This window comes from Sus scrofa, chromosome 15, assembly GCF_054392235.1.
Source record: "Sus scrofa isolate SSC_HxYL_T2T_F1_AM1 chromosome 15, Sscrofa_HxYL_maternal_Yorkshire_Landrace_v2.0, whole genome shotgun sequence".
In the NCBI taxonomy this organism is placed as follows: domain Eukaryota; kingdom Metazoa; phylum Chordata; class Mammalia; order Artiodactyla; family Suidae; genus Sus; species Sus scrofa.
This window is the reverse complement of record NC_139397.1, coordinates 96,430,896-96,449,993: the sequence shown is the minus strand read 5'-3', so window position 1 is coordinate 96,449,993 and position 19,098 is coordinate 96,430,896. Positions and strand designations below refer to the sequence as shown.

At 36.4% G+C, this 19,098-nt stretch overlaps 1 protein-coding gene across 2 annotated transcripts in view; it reads right to left on the bottom strand.

Moving 5' to 3' along the window:
- Window positions 1–19,098, bottom strand: part of MTX2 (metaxin 2) — a 78,686-nt gene that overhangs the window by 36,453 nt on the left and 23,135 nt on the right. For both annotated transcript variants that reach the window (NM_001044541.1, XM_084998345.1), the window contains 2 exon segments: window positions 8,719–8,765; window positions 9,732–9,779. In NM_001044541.1, coding sequence (NP_001038006.1) covers window positions 8,719–8,765; window positions 9,732–9,779 — 95 coding nt within the window.

Below are 19,098 nucleotides of genomic sequence, written 5' to 3'. Positions count from 1 at the left end.
GAAATCATCAGAATCTGCAATTCAATAAACATAAAAAGCTTTAAATAGAACAAATTTGTTAGCAAAAACATGAAATGCTATTAAGAGCACATATGAAACAGATTACATCAGAGGAACAAGACCTTCCTTATGAACACAACCCTCACCTGAATACCACTTTTGGACTGACTCAATTTTAGATATATCAACAACATCTGACAGCTGTAGAAAAAAATTAAGTTCAGAAAGAAAGTAGCAAAAAAGATAACCAGAATGGGAAAAGATACAAACTTTTCCTGTTAGAATTAAATGTAAATAAAAGTAAATTCTAGGGTTAAAATTAAGTAAAAGTTATAAAATAGCCAAGGCACAGAAAGAATATTTCTTGTAACCCAAGAACCTACTATAACAACATTCACTCAACAAACAATTTGGGAGTAATGACAGGAAACTACTTTTCTTCTCTGAGTTCTTTTTTTTTGCTTTTTAGGGCCACACCCTCAACATACGGGAGGTGCGCAGTCTAGGGGTCGAATCAGAGTCACAGCTGCTGGCCTACACCACAGCCACAGCAACACCAGATCTGAGCCAAGTCTATGACCTACACCACAGCTCATAGCAACACCAGATCCTTAACCCACTGAGCAGAAGCCAGGGATCGAACCTGCAACCTCATGGTTCCTAGTCAGATTCGTTTCGGCTGTGCCACGATGGGAACTCCTTTTTTCTGAGTTCTCACAATGAATGTTATAAAGTTTTGTGATTTATAGATAAAATAAATATTCCCAATTGAGAAAAATAATAACAATTACAAAAAACCACTAAATTTAAGATTCAAATGTATCCATTTCATTTTAATAAACTAATGGCAATGCAATATTAAATCATTTACCAATGAGCAACATAAACTACTTTCCTCTTCTTTATTCCAAAAACAAAATGAACAACTATTTGTCATGTTAAGTTAAATATGGAACAATACTCTTCAATTGCACTTAAGCAATAAAATCGACATTGCTCACCATTAAAAGTATTAAAATAACTCAAAATTTCAAAGATTTTTCCTTAAGTTTTTAAAAGATTGAGTGCTTTACATTGATTAGGGCTGTGGAATTTAAGGGATTATAAATGTAGCTTCTAAATGTATGTAAATTTAACATTAACAAAATTATCTAAATTCTAGATAGAGAACAGTCCATTTTCAGTCCAGCTATTACCAGCTATCCTTAGACAGCAGACCTCAGGTTTTCTTCTTCAGAACAAAGCTCCATTCATTTTATAATTAAATTTGAAATATTTTAGGTAAGAACTCACTAAGGACTATTCTAAAGCATGCAATTGCCATTTTCAGGGCACAAAATAAAAATGGTTCTGAATTTTAATTCATATCTTGTTTTACCAGGACACAAAGAAAAACCAGTGACAACAACTAAAGAATTATTTTCCACCTTACTGAAGAGACATGTCGTAAAATTAAAAACCATGAACAAATCTATCTACAAAATAATTCATTTTTTATATCAAACAGCTGCAGACCCCGTAATTGAAATAATGTATCTAAGGTTACAAATGAAAAGTGTTAGGTATCATTCTTGAAGTGACAGATTAAGTTCCTAATTCAGTTAAAGTAATAGCCATATTTGTAGTTTAACATAAATTAAGACCTTAATTATATTGTGACTATTTTAAACAAAATAATAAATTCCTTTGTACCTGGGAATGTAATTTATAGCATAGCCAGGTTCATTTTCCAAACCAATCTATTTCACACTGCAGAAATACTCTGGTATAACAGTATAATGTAATTCTTGTAGAATGTTGAAAGAGGAGATTCACTAAAAGCACAGAAGAGGTTTGAAGATAAATGAAGATGCTATTCATTCAAGGGTAATTTCATCTTAGAACTATATGAAAGATGTTTCGCTCACACAGGATAGTGTATAGCCTCAAATTTAAGTGTATTTTCAGCTCAAATATAATGCTACTAGATCGATTATGTTGATACTGTATATCTAATAATGAAGAATTCTAGCCTTTTTCTGTTTAAAAAATAGACTGTCAATTTTTTCCCTCTTACTGCTATGTCTTTATTTTCTGTTTAACAGCAACAAATTTTAAAATCCTGACTGCTATTTACTTACAGTTGATATTCTAACCTGGAATCTCTCAGAACTACAGGTGTGAAATTTTAGTAAGTTAAATAGATATATTTATACTAGCAAACCATTACCCTATAAAACCATTTTACATTATGTCACTAATTACTAAAACTGACAACTCTACTAGCCACTTAATTCTATTTTGAACATACTTCATCTTCACAAATCACCTAAGACTAATTTAAATGTTTTCTACACACCATACCATTTATGTGTTGAGGGATAAATATTAATACTCAGAAGTTTTCTTTTTTTCCTTTTTTTGTCTCTTTGCTGTTTCTTTGGGCCGCTTCTGCGGCATATGGAGGTTCCCAGGCTAGGCGTTGAATTGGAGCTGTAGCCCCCGGCCTACGCCAGAGCCACAACAACGCGGGATCCGAGCCACGTCTGCATCCTACACCACAGCTCACGGCAAAGCCGGATCATTAACCCACTGAGCAAGGGCAGGGACCGAACCCGCAACCTCATGGTTCCTAGTCGGATTCGTTAACCACTGTGCCACAACGGGAACTCCCTGAGAAGTTTTCTAATCTGATAAATTCTACTGTCAACTTAAGTTCACTGTTATCTTTTCTAAAGATGACATTTTATACATTTAAATCATCCCAGGTCTTATAAGCATTTATCACCAAAATGCTTTATAATACTCCTAGTATAAAAAAGGTAATGTAAAATAACACATTCAAGCAGAAGATTTACATTCAGTGATATCAAGGAAACCTCTGCAGCCTCCACTTTGCTCATTTTAGAATACTGAAAAGGATTCACTAAATTCTCTCTACCCCTTAGCTTTCCTTCTCCTAATCCTGAAAGTGAACACAGAAGCCTCATTTTGCAGAAAATGATCAAAGTGGAAGGGATGAACATACTTAAAAACACTAAAATTGGAGTTCCTGCTGTGGTTCAGCGGGTTAAGGATCAGGCATTGTCGCTGCAGTGGCTCAGGTCACTGCTGTTGTGCGGTCTTGATCCCTGGTCTGGGAACCTCCACATGTGCAGGCACAGCCAAAAAAAGAAAAAAGAAAAAGAAATCCTGCCGAAAAAAATTGAAAATAGATAGGTGCATTCCTATCTATTGTATTTATATCTGGTTTAAACTGGCACTTAGAAACTGCATATAACCAGAAACAAGATGTTTAAAGCAAAAAACATGTATCAAGCCAAAGTGAAAATTCAAAACCATTTCTTCTAAAATTGTTCAGGTTACCTGTCCAGAGCGACCATCTGAATGACACAAGTTTATGACAGCTATAATTTCATAAACACTACTGTTTCTCTAATGCAATAGCTGACCTGCAGTCCCAAAGGAGAGATACTCCTCTCTCCTGCTCTTCCCCAATCACTACATTAGAATGTTACCATTTAACCTCAAATTAACATGTTCACCTAAAAAGCATCATTTGCGAAAAGGAAAAAGCAAGGGTCAGCTAACTGTTTATCAACAGATCTGACATGTTAGTGTTCATAGCCCAGAATTAATGGGGCCTATAAACATGCTGACTTTTTTAATGATTAAAACATATTCAACAGAAAGAAAATAGTTTTTTTTCTGCTGTGTTCCCTTCCATTTTTAGGGATTAAATATTTATTCACAAAGGGTAAGAAAAAAATAAGAATATTAAATAAAATAGGGATATTTCCTTTAACCTGACCTTAAACGTTATTTGTACTTGAAGTAAAAACTGAAGAAGTAAAAAGTAAGATTACTGGAAAAAAAAAAAAAAAAGATTCTTCCATGCTGCATTCTAATAATCATCAATTCAAGACTCTCCAATAACTTTTACAATATTTAGATTAGGCCATACAAAAAAAAGGAAATAGGTTTCTTTTTAAGTTGGCTTCATAAATACTAAACAAAATCCTTTCTAAAATCTACTAGAAAGACATTTAAAAAAATGTATATAAATCTTTGAAGTAAAAACTGTCATTAATTTAGCATTCAACATCATCTTGGAGTTCTACTGCTTTGACTTCTTTCAAAAGAATTTCCCATTTATTACCTAACTCCAACTTCATAATTACCCATAAGCTCTCAACTGAGTGACTTACACAATAAACACATTCAATAGAACTCAATTTTTTTTTTCGTTTTCAGCCACCCCACAGCATATGGAGTTCCCTATCCGACCTATGCCGCAGATGTGCCAATGCCAGATCCCCAACCCACTATGCCAGGCTGGGATTGAACCTGCATCACAGTGCTCCAGAGATGCCACCAATCCTATTGTAGGATCCCAGAGTAGGAACTCCTACATGCTGAATTTTAAAACAAACCTTATTCATTATTATTAAAATAAATGTTGTTTGAATTAAAGCATTCTATATTAACAAATTTTAGGTATGGAATGAAAGAATGATTATAAACTCTTAATGCTTATACAAATTCAAATGTGTCCAAAAATAATTCTTACACCTAACTTTAATTTGGTGTTTTTAGGCAATATAAAGCCTACAAGCCTCCACTGTTCCTGCTGACACTGATTGTGTCCTTCTGTCAAAGAATCAGGAGAGAAGGAAATAGTAATCAACATTTACTGCATATTTACAATATGCCAGATGATTTCTAAATGCTTTTATATATGTGTGTGTGATATTATTTTTTAATACACTCAATCCTCATGAAACCCAGTAGGATAACTTACATCTTCGTGTTACAGATCAGGAAACTTGAAACAAAGAGTAACGTTTAAGGTACTAGGAACAGAGACCAACTACCCAATTCATTTGTGGAATCTGCTATAAAAGACAACATATACTGTAAAGACATAAACTTCTTGAAGAAAAGTCAAATAAAACATTTTCTACAGAAAACACTGAAGTTCATATATACAGCTCATACTATATTTCTAGACATGTGATATCCAATATAAGCTACACATGGCTACTGAGTACCTGAAATGTGACAGGCACAAACTGAGATGTGCTGTAAGTGTAAAATACATATCAGATTTTGAACTCAGGGAGTTCCTGTCGTGGCTCAGTGGTTAACGAATCCGACTAGGAACCACGAGGTTTCGGGTTCGATCCCTGGTCTTGCTCAGTGGGTTAAGGATCTGGTGTTGCCGTGAGCTGTGGCGTAGGCCAGCAGCAACAGCTCCAATTGGACCCCTGGCCCGGGAACCTCAATATGCCGCAGGAGTGGCTTTAGAAAAGACAAAAAAAAAGATCATGAACTCAATATAAAAAAAAGACATCCCATTAATAAATTCTCTATTGATCACATGTTAAAATGATAATATTTGATAATATAAAATATATTAATTTCACCTGTTTCTTTTTACTTCTTTCAGTGGAGCTACTAGAAAATTTTAAACTACATATGTGGGCAACATTATAGACATTGTATATATGTCAGACAGTTGGTTTAGGTTTAGGGGATGAGAGCTAGTAACAGAATTGTTATCAAACTTCTTTTCACAATCAATACAAGATTCAAAGTGGAAGTATCATTATGAAATAGAAGATTTCTCTTCCCTGTGCTTGTGTATGTATAATACTGTGTGTGCATATCGTGTATATATATACAAACACATTGCTCATGAGAACCAGAGGAACACACTACTCTATTACTTCACGACATCCAACATAACGAGACTACTTTATAACTAGGCAAACATTTCAGGTAATACCAATACTGTGTGCATGAGAGAAGGAAAGTAAATATAAGAGGAAATAATAGCCATGAAGAGAAAAATTTATTTTCTTTTAAACTGAAATCATAAAGGTTCCTTTAACCCCCTTCCCTCCCACCCCTGAAAATCTAATCACTTAGTTTCAGGAATATAATAAATGTTAAGTCCATGGGGTAAGTAAAATTTAAATTTCCTGATGGTTTAACTGACAGACTATTAAAATATCTGATGCTTGGTATCTGGTATCTTCTAGAAAATATCCAGTTTATGGATACCTGTCACATTGTTTTGATCAATTTTATACATTTAACTGATTCTTCTAAATGGATACTGGTCCACTATACAGAAGAAAATTACTCCATAAAGTTTACATCAGATATCTAGAAAAGTCACATTTATAGTCATGGCTACTATCAGCTGTCAAGTCAAAGAATATTGAAGAAAACCAAGAAATTTTAATATATACTGGTTAATTTATCATCTAAGTGACATATGTGGATAACAAAAAAATTAAAACGGTTAGGCAAAATTCTGCATTTTAAAAGGTTATTTCCTGGTTTTATTTTTAATTGCAACTATGATTTGAGATGCCATGGTAAGAAAGTAAATTAATAGGAATTATAAAAACAGATTACTAAATAAGATATACACTTAGGTTTCTTTTTTCTTTCCTTCCCCAGATTATTTAAAATGTTAACTTTTTTTTTAATGGTAGTAAACTAATATCTTGGTTTGTGCTGAAAACTAGTTAAACCATCTATTCTAGGGTTGACACCATTTACATTGGGGGCTGGATAATTCTTTGCTGTGAAGGGTATGTTGGGGCACTGTAAGATGTTTAACAGCATCTCTGGCATCTACTCAAGAGACACCAAAAGCAGCCTCCCCAATTGTTGTGAGAATCAAAAATGTCTAGGAGTTCCCATCGTGGCACAGCGGAAATGAATCCGACTAGGAACCATGAGGTTGCAGGTTCGATCCCTGGCCTCGCTCAGTGGGTTAAAGATCTGGCGTTGCCGTGAGCTGTGGTGTAGGTCACAGACTCAGCTCGGATCTGGCTTTGCTGTGGCTCTGGCGTAGGCCAGCAGCAACAGCTCTGATTAGACCCCTAGCCTGGGAACCTCCATATGCTGTGGGTACAGCCCTAAAAAGACCAAAGACAAAAAAAAAAAAAAAGAAAAAAAAAAAAGAAATCTAAACACCGTCCAGTGTCCACTGTGGGGTAATCCTCCCTCAATTAAGAACCACTGGTCTATTCCTACCTGAAATAACCCTCCTATTTGGTGAAAATTACTTCAGTACTTCCTAAACTACTATTCTTTAGTTTTAGAGGCTCTTCACAGGGGATCCCGAATAGCACAAACAAACATTACACAAACATTATACAGAGTGACCTGGGTACATTTTTACTTACGTGTGCACTAAAATATTTTCTGGAGAAATATTCCATAGCTTTTATGGGAGCCTAAAAAAGTTATCCCAAAAATGGTAACTAAAAAAGGGCTAAGAATTAGTGCTTAACTAAAATATTCACTGTTCCCTGAAGCCATCTTTTCAAAAACATAAAGATTTAAGATACTATTTCATACACAGCAAACAATTTACTTGTGCTATCAGTTATCAAGCAAAATTGCTTTTACCACACTTACAAACCCTTCATTCAACAAATATTTACTGAGTACATTTTTACACTAGGCACTATATCATCAATATTTGAAAACTAAACTTAAATTCCATGTCCCTTACCCTGACCAAAAAAAAAAAAAAAAAGGCAGCATTTATTAAATATAACCAACTGAGAATTTCTGCTTCTCAAAAGTTAACCTAAGAAAGAAAATATACTAGCTATAATACTACTGTCTAAAGATATAGTAAATATATTGTTGGTAAAAATATATAAAATAAATCTTCTATATAAAGAAACTTAAACATACTCATACAAATAAATTATTGTCCAAACACATTTCTTTCCATCTTTTCCTTCTTGCCTTGCCTTAAACAAAATTAAAATGTACTGAATGACATACTATGTGTATCAGACACAGTTATTAAGCCCAGAGGACACCAAGTTGAATTAAATAAAAAAAGATGACCGAGTGCCTAGCATCGTGCTTAGAAATGCAGCAAAAGTAGTCCCTTTTCTTCCTTTTCTTTCTGTTCTCAAGAAGTTCACAATCTTATCTTCAACAAATGTCACGTTTTAGATTTCTCTTTTAAGTTATATTTTAGGTGCTGCACCATAAAATCCTCTTCGTGATTCAAACTATGTTAGCTAACCAAGTAAACAGACGCTAAATATGCAGAATGTCTGAATAAATTCCATAGCCTACAAAAACACTTCTCTCTTTTTAAAGCAAACAATCCAAGTATCCTATTCTTACAGTGAAGAAACTTTACAGGGCCACTAATCTTTTGGATTACAGTACTGTGATATATAACTTGAAGAGCTATTACATTCAATAAGTGATCTGGGGATAATAGACACTAATGTAATCAATATTTATATAAGGAATGGCTGGAGAAGAATATGTCTATTTTATGATTATCAAATGGATTAAGGCTAGAATAAGTACAATGAGAGAATGATGGTTAAAACTATATGGTGAGTAAATCTTTATAAATAAGTCAGAAAATAATTTTGTACCTATAAATGAATGTATCATCCCAAATAATCAATACCATCATATCAAGCCAAAAGCAAAATAACTAATTGAGAATGCACCTAAAAGTGATATTTACAAAAAGAATGAATAATGAAGATTTTTGTATCTATTTTATACAGACAACAATTATCTGAATAATATTACATAACAAAATTACACTTCACAGAAGAGATGTCATATTGATAATGATAAATCACATAAAAATTTTCAACATACAGTATCAGGCTGGAGAGGAAAAAAACTGCAACTCAAAATTTAAAAATATTACATTATTTATATATTTACCTGCACAGCAAGAGAAGCTGCATTATCAGAAAGCAAAATTTGCTCCCCTGTGGAAATACAATGAAAAGTCTTCGTCAAAAGCATGGCTGCTAAACAAGTAAAATACATTTATAAATGTTTTTATTAAAAAAAAAAACTATTCCTATTTCTAAAAAAGAAAATGTAATCATGAAGTTCTATATAATTCCCCTGTGCGTCTAATTTTGATTAAATTATCACAGTATGTAAATAACAATGAAACAAGACTGTTTGCTCTAAAACTATTTGATCAGCAATATATAATTAAAATCGCTCACTGAAAAACAAATTCATCATTCAAGTTTTCAAGAAATAGTCCTCTTCTTTCCATTAAAATTAAGTAAAATAGTATCTCTGCCCAAACCTCTCTAGTTAAAAGTAAAAGCATTCAAAATCATATAAAGGCAGCTTACAGTTAATATTGCACAGTGTGTCTAGGTCTGTCACACAAAAGAAAGATGACAAGTTCGCTGCAATAAAAATTCCATGCTTAGAAGACTAGGGCTGCTGCCTATTAGTCTTCATTACTTTGCAGTCTTCTGACAACTGTAGCAGGCTGCTGAGCCCCAAATGGGGTCCATAATGTGATCTGATGATATATGAAGAGCTGCTAAAGGGAGCCTGAACCATCCTAGCCTATACATTTTAACAGTTCCTTTTTACTGAGAGCCCACTTTACCACAGGACTTCAAAAATCTGCTGTGTCAGCTATTGGTGCAGTAAATCTGCCAACTGCTCCTGCAACCACATCATTTTACACTGCCTACAGCAGCCAATATAATGAGTCAATAATAAACTAAGGACCTTATTGGCCATGAATAGTTGGTTTATACTGGCAGATACAAGTTTAGGTAAAACCTTCTAGACAAATTACAGAAGAAAATCCCTTTTTTATGTTTTATGTTCTCTTTGCAGTAAATTATGTTATTGAAGGGTGTTTTGGGCAATAAATATATTTTGATACAAAGCCATTTTTAACTGAGAAAAGTACCTACCTTTCAGCTGCTGATATAATGTAGCATTTTCAGGCCAAGGTTCTGCAGCTGTGGAAATACAGCCATGACATTAGGCACATGAGGCAAAAACATACCAATAACCAAGCAAATTAATAATCACATATATTTGTCTAGAACATTTAAAGCCAATGTCAAATACACCTTAAATATGGCAACTAGTCACACTACTTTAGATTTTCTAGGAACAGGCTAGAAAACTTATTTTAAAGGAATGCCTGATGGCAATCTGATTTTTTTCATGGGGAGGATGTGGAAGACATCTCACCCAATTAAAAGTGAAAATTTTAAACATAAAACAGCATATGTGCTATTATTACTTTAGTCTCCTTCAAACACAGAAATATCCAAAATGCTACTCACACATATAAAAAGATACTGAATTTAGGTTCACTATCAAAAATAAAAGTGAAACAATATTTATATTTTACTGTAAGCATTTAATAAAGTGAATTTTCAAAACACAACACTGTATATGAAAGAATCAAATATATATGTATCAGGCTATGCATCTTTCCTTACAAGCTGGTAGTATTTAAACAGAGGAATCCTGTTGTAGTCTGTATTTCATTGCCTTGACCTCAAGAATACCATCTCACAAAAACAAAGGGAAGTAACATGATGAAGCAGTAAGTATCTACAAAGTGAAATAAAGCTAGTAAAGCTAACTTTAGGCCTGAAGCCAGGCTTGACCTTGACTCTTAACCTCTCATCGAGAGAAGACTCCAGCTACAAAGAGAATACCAGCAACCTACCAGTGCTTGGAAAAAGTACTAGATCTGAATTCTGTCTAATCAACTGCACTTAAGAAGCAATGCCTCCACTGCCACAACACACAGGAAATCATCTGCTGAATTCTTCTTTGTGAAAGCCATAAAATAAAACATCAGCATCAGCAATTCTAACACTCTAACTGAATCTACTCTCAGCAAGAATGTCAAATATATCAATTTGATAATAATTGGTATTTTTCTTACTGTGTTTAAACTAATACAGTCTCTGTGACAGAGCAACAGATTATTTTAATATACACTTCTATGTGGTTTTTTAAAAAAAATTTATATACATGAATTTTTTTTTTCTTAAGACAGTTTAAGATGAACTAAAATAGTCTTAGGTGTGGGAAGGAGGGGTGGATCCCTTAATTTGTTTTTACTTCCACTTTAGAATGTAAAAAAAAAAAAAAACGTTAGCATTATTATGAATTATAAATGCCACTTTTGGTTTGGTTTGGGATACACTAAATTAAACAAACTCATACTTAGGGATAATACCATGAAATTATCAAGCAAATAATGGACCATACATAGTTCTGTACACTGTTACCCACAATATTACAGAACCTCCCTCGACTTACTGTGGAGCTACATCCTGATAAACACACTGTAAACTGAAAATATTTTAAGTTGAAAATGCACTGCATACATCTTACCTACCGAGCATCACAGCCTGGCCTCACCTACCTTAAATGTGCTCAGAGAACTTATGTTAGCTTACCAATGGGCAAAGTCATCTAACACAAAGCCTATTTTATAATAAAGTGCTGAATATCTCAAGAAATTTTTTGAATACTGTACTGGATGTGAAAAACAATGGTTTTCTGGGTACAGGATAGTTGTTAAGTATATCGGTTGTTTACCCTTGTGATTTCGTAACTAACTTCCTGACTGACTGGGAGCTGTAGCTCCCTGCTACTGCCCAGCATCAAGAGTATCTCACCATATATCACCAGCCCAGGTACAGATAAAAATTCGCAATTTCCAGTTTCCATTGAATGTGTATCACTCTTGCACCATCGTAAAGTTGGAAAATTGCAAGTCAAACCATTGAGATAGAGATCGTCTACATACATATATCGTCTACATACATATACGTCTACATACATATGTCGTCTACATACATATACGTAAAGGTTACCAAATTTCAACTTGAACACCAAAAAGGTAGTGCAACTAAGTATCTATATGTCACTGTAAACTTTTTAACTAAGTAAAATTTCAGTAAGAACCCATTTATCCTGCTTAGCATTTTTCAAATAAAAATCAAGGAAACAAAAACAAGCTGACATCAGCAAATTTCTCAAAACTAACCGTTTAGGAAAAACTGGTCAGCACACCTACACTGTTTACATGAGAAACAACACAATGAGACTCATTCTGTTAAGATCCTATATCATCAGAGATTCAATTATATGCATTATATTAATCTTATTAAAGCAACAAAGCATAGGAATAAAATTTACAAAAGTTTTAAAGATACTGAAATAAAGTTCCTTGAGGGTACAAGTGTGTCATATGCAACCGTGTATACCACACTGCGCCATGTTTTGCATACAGCTGGTGTTCATTAATTGTGAATGGAAAGAAAGAAAAGAGATATTTAATTAAACCTACCACTCAATTCCTTAAACATTCTGACTAATCAGTTTTACTGAACCTAATACTATCAATTATGTTAAAGTAATAGGGTGTTCTAATTAAATATTCTGGTGATTTTAACTTTTAGTTAACTATTTTGTGTACATACTAGACAAGAATTACAAATTTTAAAGAGAATAACATATTTAGCATTAAATATATGCTGAATATAATGTAAGTGTTCTTTGTTAAATTAGAATCTACATCACTCTTCTGCAATGTCACAGAGTTCTCACATGAATAAGAACTTAAGTGTTCTGTAATTCCAGTCAAAAGTTCAGTTATCATCATCTCCATGGATTTTCCTGATCTAACATGACATATGCAAAACAAATCTTACAACATATTACCTGACTGTAAATAAGAATATAGAAGTTACCTACAAATACTAAAAGCTCTGTTATTAAGAACCTAAAGCTAGAAGTAGATGTGACACAGAGTGTATTCTCCTTGATCCAAGATACAAACTATAAGAGTTCCCTGGTGATCTAGTATTTAAGGATGATCTGGTGTTGTCACCACTGTGGCAGAGTCAATCCTTGACCCAGGAACTTTCACATGCTATGGGTGCAACCAAAAAAAAAAAAAAAAGAAAAAAGAAAAAAGAAAGAAAGAAAAAAGATACAAACCATGTTCCAACTCAGAATTTTTTTTTTTTTTTTTTTTTTTTGCTTTTTAGGGCCGCACCTGTGGCATATGGAAGTTCCCAGGCTGGGGGTCAAATCAGAGCTACAGCTGCCAGCCTACACCACAGCGATGCCAGATCCAAGCCACGTCTGTGGCCTACACCACAGCTCACAGCAACACTTAACCCACTGAGTGATGTCAGGAATTGAACCCACATCCTCATGGATCCTAGTCGGGTTCATTAACCACTGAGCCATGAAGGGAACTCCCCCGCAGTCAGAAAGTATTATTAACAATAAATTCTCAGAAAGTAACTGCCAAAACATTTGATGTTATCTTCACAAACAGAATCTATTGTTTAAAAAGAAAGCAGTTCCCTGGTGGCCCAGTGGGCTAAAGATCCCATACTGTCACTGCTATGGCTCTGGTTACTGCCAGGGTGCAGGTTCAATCCCTGGCCTGGGAACTCCCACATGCCACAAGCATAGCCAAAAGCGGGGGAGGGGTGGAGAGAAAGCAAGTAGGCTGATATAAACTATATAACCATGCTATTTTAGCTGCCTTCTAGATTTCCACTGCATCCATAGACCAGGAAGCAAGAAATGGCAGAGTATGCAGGGAATGCCTGGCTGCCTATTTCACCCAGGAGCAGCTCAGAGTATATAAACATCACTGATTTAAGTATGTCACCTATATGAACCAGCTTAAATAATTACATTTAAGCATGACATTGGAGAAGAAATGGTTGGCATGTTATTCAATACAGACTACAGTGAAAATCCTAAGTTGTGTGGCATGGCAATGTATCTACAAATCAACCATGCAGGTATCTTTCTAGGAAATGAGCATTTATAAGTCCATGAATCATGAACATTATCCACACATAACAAAGTAAAAGCCTATTCCTTGGTTTGGGTAATATTAATGCCTTTTCATTGAGAATATGCCTCTCAGGGGGAAGAAGGACTCCAAAAATAAAATTTCTCTCCACTCCTCTTTGCCAAGGTCAAGAAAATCAATACCCACCCTTGTCCTGATCATATGTAAAAGGGAGGAATATTAAGAATTCAAAATGATAGTATTAACAATAGACCTTAAAAATCTGTAGCATTTAGGAGTTCCCGTCGTGGCTCAGTGGAAACAAATCTGACTAGTATCCATGGGGTCGCAAGTTCAATCCCTGGCCTCACTCACAGTGGGTTAAGGATCTGGCGTTGCCATGAACTATGGTGTAGGTCAAAGATGCGGCTTGAATCTGGCATTGCTGTGGCTGTGGTGTAGGCCAGCAGCTATAGCTCCAGCTGAAGCCCTAGCCTGGGAACCTCCATATGCCATGGGTATGGCCCTAAAAAGACAAAAAAAAAAAAAAAAAAAAAAAAATTTGTACCATTTAATCGTCATCAAATTACCCATGACATTTTTCACAGAACTAGAATAATCCAAAAATTTATATGGAACCATAAAAGATCCAGAATGGCCAAAACAATTCTGGAAAAAAAAAAAAAAAAAACACAAAGCAGGAGGCATAACTCTCCCAGACTTCACACAATATTACAAAACTACAGAAATCAAAACAGTGTGGTACTGGTACAAAAACCAACATTTAGCATACGGATGGCCAGCACAGAATAGAGAGCCTAGAAATAAACCCAAACACCCAGTCAATCTTCAACAAAAGAGGAAAGAATATACAAAATGAGAAAAAAAATTCTCAGCAAGGGGTACGAAAACCGGTGGATAGGTCCCTAAAAATCAATGAAACTAGAACATACTCCCACACCATGCACAAAAATAAACTCAAAATGACTTAAAGATTTAAATATAAGACATGACACCATAAAACTCCTCGAAGACATCACAGGCAAAACATTCTCTGACATAAATTGTCCCAATGTTTCTTACATCAGTCTCCTAAGGCAAAAGACATAAAAACAAAAATAAACAAATGGGACCTGATCAAACTTACAAGCTTCTGCACAGCAAAGGAAACCACTTTTTAAAGGAAAGAAAAGACAAGCTACCGAGTGGGAGAAAATATTTGCAAACAATGCAACTAACAATAGCTTAATCTGCAAAATATACAAACAGCTCTTACAATTCAACAACAACAAAAACAATCCAAGCAAAAAAATAGACAGAAGATCTAAACAGAAATTTCTCCAAGGAAGACATACAGAAAGCTCCCTTGTGATGCAGCGGGTTAATAATCTAGCATTGTCACTACAGTGGCTTGGGTTGATGCTGTGATGTGGCTTCAATCCCTGGCCTGGGAACTTTCACATGCCACAGGCATGACCAAAGGAAAAAAAAAAAAAGAACACACACAGATGGCCAGTAGGCACACGAAAAAATGCTCAACATCACTAATTATTAGAGAAATGCAAATCAAAACTACTATGAGGTACAACCTCACACTGGTCTGAATAAACATTATTAAAACGTCTACAAATAGCAAATGTGAGAAAAGAGCCTATGCCACAGCTACAGCAACACCAGATCTGAGCCGCACCTTCAAACTACACAACACAACACAACACAAACATGGCAACACCAGATCCTTAACCCACTGAGTAAGGCCAGAGATTGAACCCGCAACTTCGTGGTTGTAAATCAACTATACTTTATTTTGAAAAATTCACTGAAGCTACTCCAGGAGAGGAGGCCACATCAAGAGATAGGAGGGGTGATTTCGTGATATAAACAACCCCATACCTCCGGGGTGGGACGCTCCACAGACTGAAAACTAACTGGTTCACAGAGACTCACCTACAGGAGTGAGAGTTCTGAGACCCACATCAAACCCTCACGTGCGGGGATCCGGCACTGGGAGAAAGAGCCCCTGGAGCATCTGGCATGGAAGGCCAGTGGGGCTTGTGCACAGGAGCTCCACAGGACTGGGGGAAACGGAGACCCCATTCTTAAAAGGCGCACACGGACTTTCACGTGCACTGGGTCCCAGGGCAGAGCGAGGTCTCCATAGGAATCTGGGTCAAACCTGACTGCAGTTCTGGGAGGACATCCTGGGGAAACAGGGGTGAATGTGGCCTGTTGTGAGGGAAGGACATTGAAGGCAAAGCTCTCGGGAATATTCAGCAGATGCCTTTCTCTGGAGGGGCCATTTTGGGAAAATCTGGCCCCACCTGTCAGTCAGCCCTGAGAAGCCCCAGGGCAAACAACAATCCAGGTGGGATCACAGCCCCACCCCTCAGGAAACAGGCTGCCTAAAGACCCCTCAGGCACACAGCTGCCTCTAATCCCATCCAGAGACCAAGCCCCACCCACCAGAGGGATTAGAATCAGCTCCACCCACCAGTGGGCAGGCATCAGCCCCCGCCCCCCCCCATCAGGAAGCCTACAGCAAGCCCCCACACTGACTTCAGCCACAAGGGGGGCAGACACCAGAAGTAAGAGAGGCGACAACTCTAGTATCTGCAAAAAGGCCACCACACCAAAAACCTATAACAATGAAAAGACAGAGAACTATAACTCAGATGAGGGAGAAAGGAAAAACCCCAGAACATCAGCTAAGTGATGAGGAGATTCTCAGCCTCCAGGAAAAAGACTTTAGATTGTTGATGCTGAAGATGATGCAAGACACTGGAAATAAACTGGAGGCAAAGATGGATAACTTACAGGAAACAATGACCAAAGAGATACAAGATATAAAACTTAAACAAGAAGAGATGCAAAATACAATAACCAAAATAAAACATTCACTAGAGGCAGCCAACAGCAGAACACAGGAGGCAGAAGAACGAATAAGCGAGGTGGAGGACAGATTAGTGGAAATTACGGATGTGGAACAGAAAAGAGAAAAAAGATTGAAAAGAAATGAAGAGCGTCTCAGAGAACTCTGCGACAACGTGAAACGCAACAACACCCGTATTATAGGGGTGCCAGAAGGAGAAGAGAGAGAGAAGGGGACAGAAAAAAACAGTCCAAGAGGTCATAGCCGAAAACTTCCCTCACATGGGAAAGGAACCACTCCCTCAAATCCAGGAAGCACAACGAGTACCATATAAAATAAACCCAAGGAGGAACACACCGAGACACATGTTAATCGAACTGACCAAAATTAAAGACAAAGAGAAAATCTCAAAAGCAGCTAGGGGAAAGAAACAAGTAACATACAAGGGAACCCCAATAAGGTTATCAGCAGATTTTTCAGCAGAAACTCTGCTGGCCAGAAGGGAGTGGCATGATATACTTAACGTGATGAAAGGAAAAAACCTCCAACCAAGATTACTCTACCCAGCAAGGCTCTCATTCAGATTTGAAGGAGAAATCAAAACCTTCACAGATAAGCAAACCCGTTGAGAGAATTCAGCAACACTAAACCAGCCTCATAACAAATACTAAAGGAACTTCTCTAGGCAGAAAAGAAAAGGCCGCAACAGGAAACAAAAATTCCACAAATGACAAGGCTCACCAGTAAAGGTATGAAATCATCCATGCACAATCACACCACCAAAATCAGAAATCATGAGAAGAGGTGGGTGCAGATGCAGGACACTGGAGATGAACTTGCAATTAAGAGACCAACAACTTAAAGCAATCTCATATACATATAGACTCTTACAGCAAAACTTCAGAATAACTGCAAACCAAAAATCTACAACTGATATGCAAACAAGGAATCTCTGGAGAAGAAATATATCTCACAGTAAATAAGTGCATAATCCACCATGAAGGGGGTCATCTGACATCATTCTTGGAATGCTGAAGTCTTCTTACATCTGATTCTGATTTCCTCTCCATCAAAGAACTTATGATAATTATAATTAAATAATGCAACTGTACAATTAAATAATACAGTTCTAAAAAAAAAAATTCACTGAAGCCCACAGAATTAAAAATAAAATACGCTTACTGAACTTACGAATCTGCAGCATTTAAAAAGAAAAACTTTTTAAAATAATAAAACATTTTTTATTTCTTACTAGTTTTACTTCAACCTAAAATTTTAGATCATAGACTAATTCAATAGTGAATAAAATTTCATAACTCACTTATCTTATTTTCAATTTCTACCACCAAAAGCACTTCCTGATGTGAAAAGCCTTTTTAAACTTACCTTAGGGGAGGGCCAGCCTTAGAATAAATATAGAAGGTTAGACTAAACGTTTCTGAAAAGGAGGCCGACAGAAAATGGGGATTGAGGGAGAACGTTGTCCAAAGCTTTCAAGGTGCAAGTTATTGGTATTATTAGCGTATATCAAAAGTAAATTTTATGCTTAAGTCACATCAATAGCTTTTGGTTTTTGTCTGCACTTGTGGCATGTGAAGTTTCCCAGGATAGGCGTCGAATAGGAGCTACAGCTGCTGGCCTACGCCATAGCCACAGCAACGCCAGATCCTTAACCCACTGATTGAGGCCAGGGATTGACCTGGCAACCTCATGGTTCCTAGTCAGATTCATTTGCACTGCGCCATGATGGGAACTCCAGTCACATCAATAGTTTGTGTGGCTCTTGGAATAAAGATCAACTTGGCCTTGCATATCATCTGTTCTACCTCCCTGGCCTCATCATTCCTCCCCACCCACTCTGTACACCAGCAACATTGGCCTTCACCCAGCTTCTGATGCATCACCTTCCTTCCTACCCCAGAGATTCATCTGAGCTGTGTCCTCTACCTTGGAGCCATCTTCCCCTCCTATCGTACATATTCTCACATTTCAGCAAAAATATCACTTCCTCATATTGGGCCAGCTTCGCAGACATACAACCTGAGTGGGTGCACAGAGCCTGTACTTAGAAGGGCCCCATGCTTGGTTAATGTTCTGTTGTGGCAGTCTTGGAATTCTTTTAAACAAGAACCCTCACACTTTCATAATGCACTGGGCCCTACCAATTGTGTAGCTGGTCCTGTCCTCAGGGAAGACTTTGGTGACCTCTCTGAAGGGAACTAAACCCTCTCTTTTCAAGCTTCTCTTTTCAAGGAGGAGCACTGGCACACTCCTTTGTACCACTAACCACAGTCCACATTTTGCATGGATTTGAGGATTATTTATCTCTCCTACTAGAACATAAGCACCATGAATCCAGTGTTCAGGTCTGATTTTTGCTTACCACTTAATTCCTAAACTTAGCACCAAACCGGCAATCAGTAAATGCTGGGTGAATAAACGTTTGTGTTTATTCTTACCACCGACATTACTGTTATGATTTTTGTACTCTTAGGCTAAGAATGCATCAGGGAACATAAGAAAATTACACAACATCACAAAAAAAGGGAAACTTTCACCCAGAGAATTCCAATACTACAACCAAAAACACAACTATAAAAATATTAAACAGTGGCCT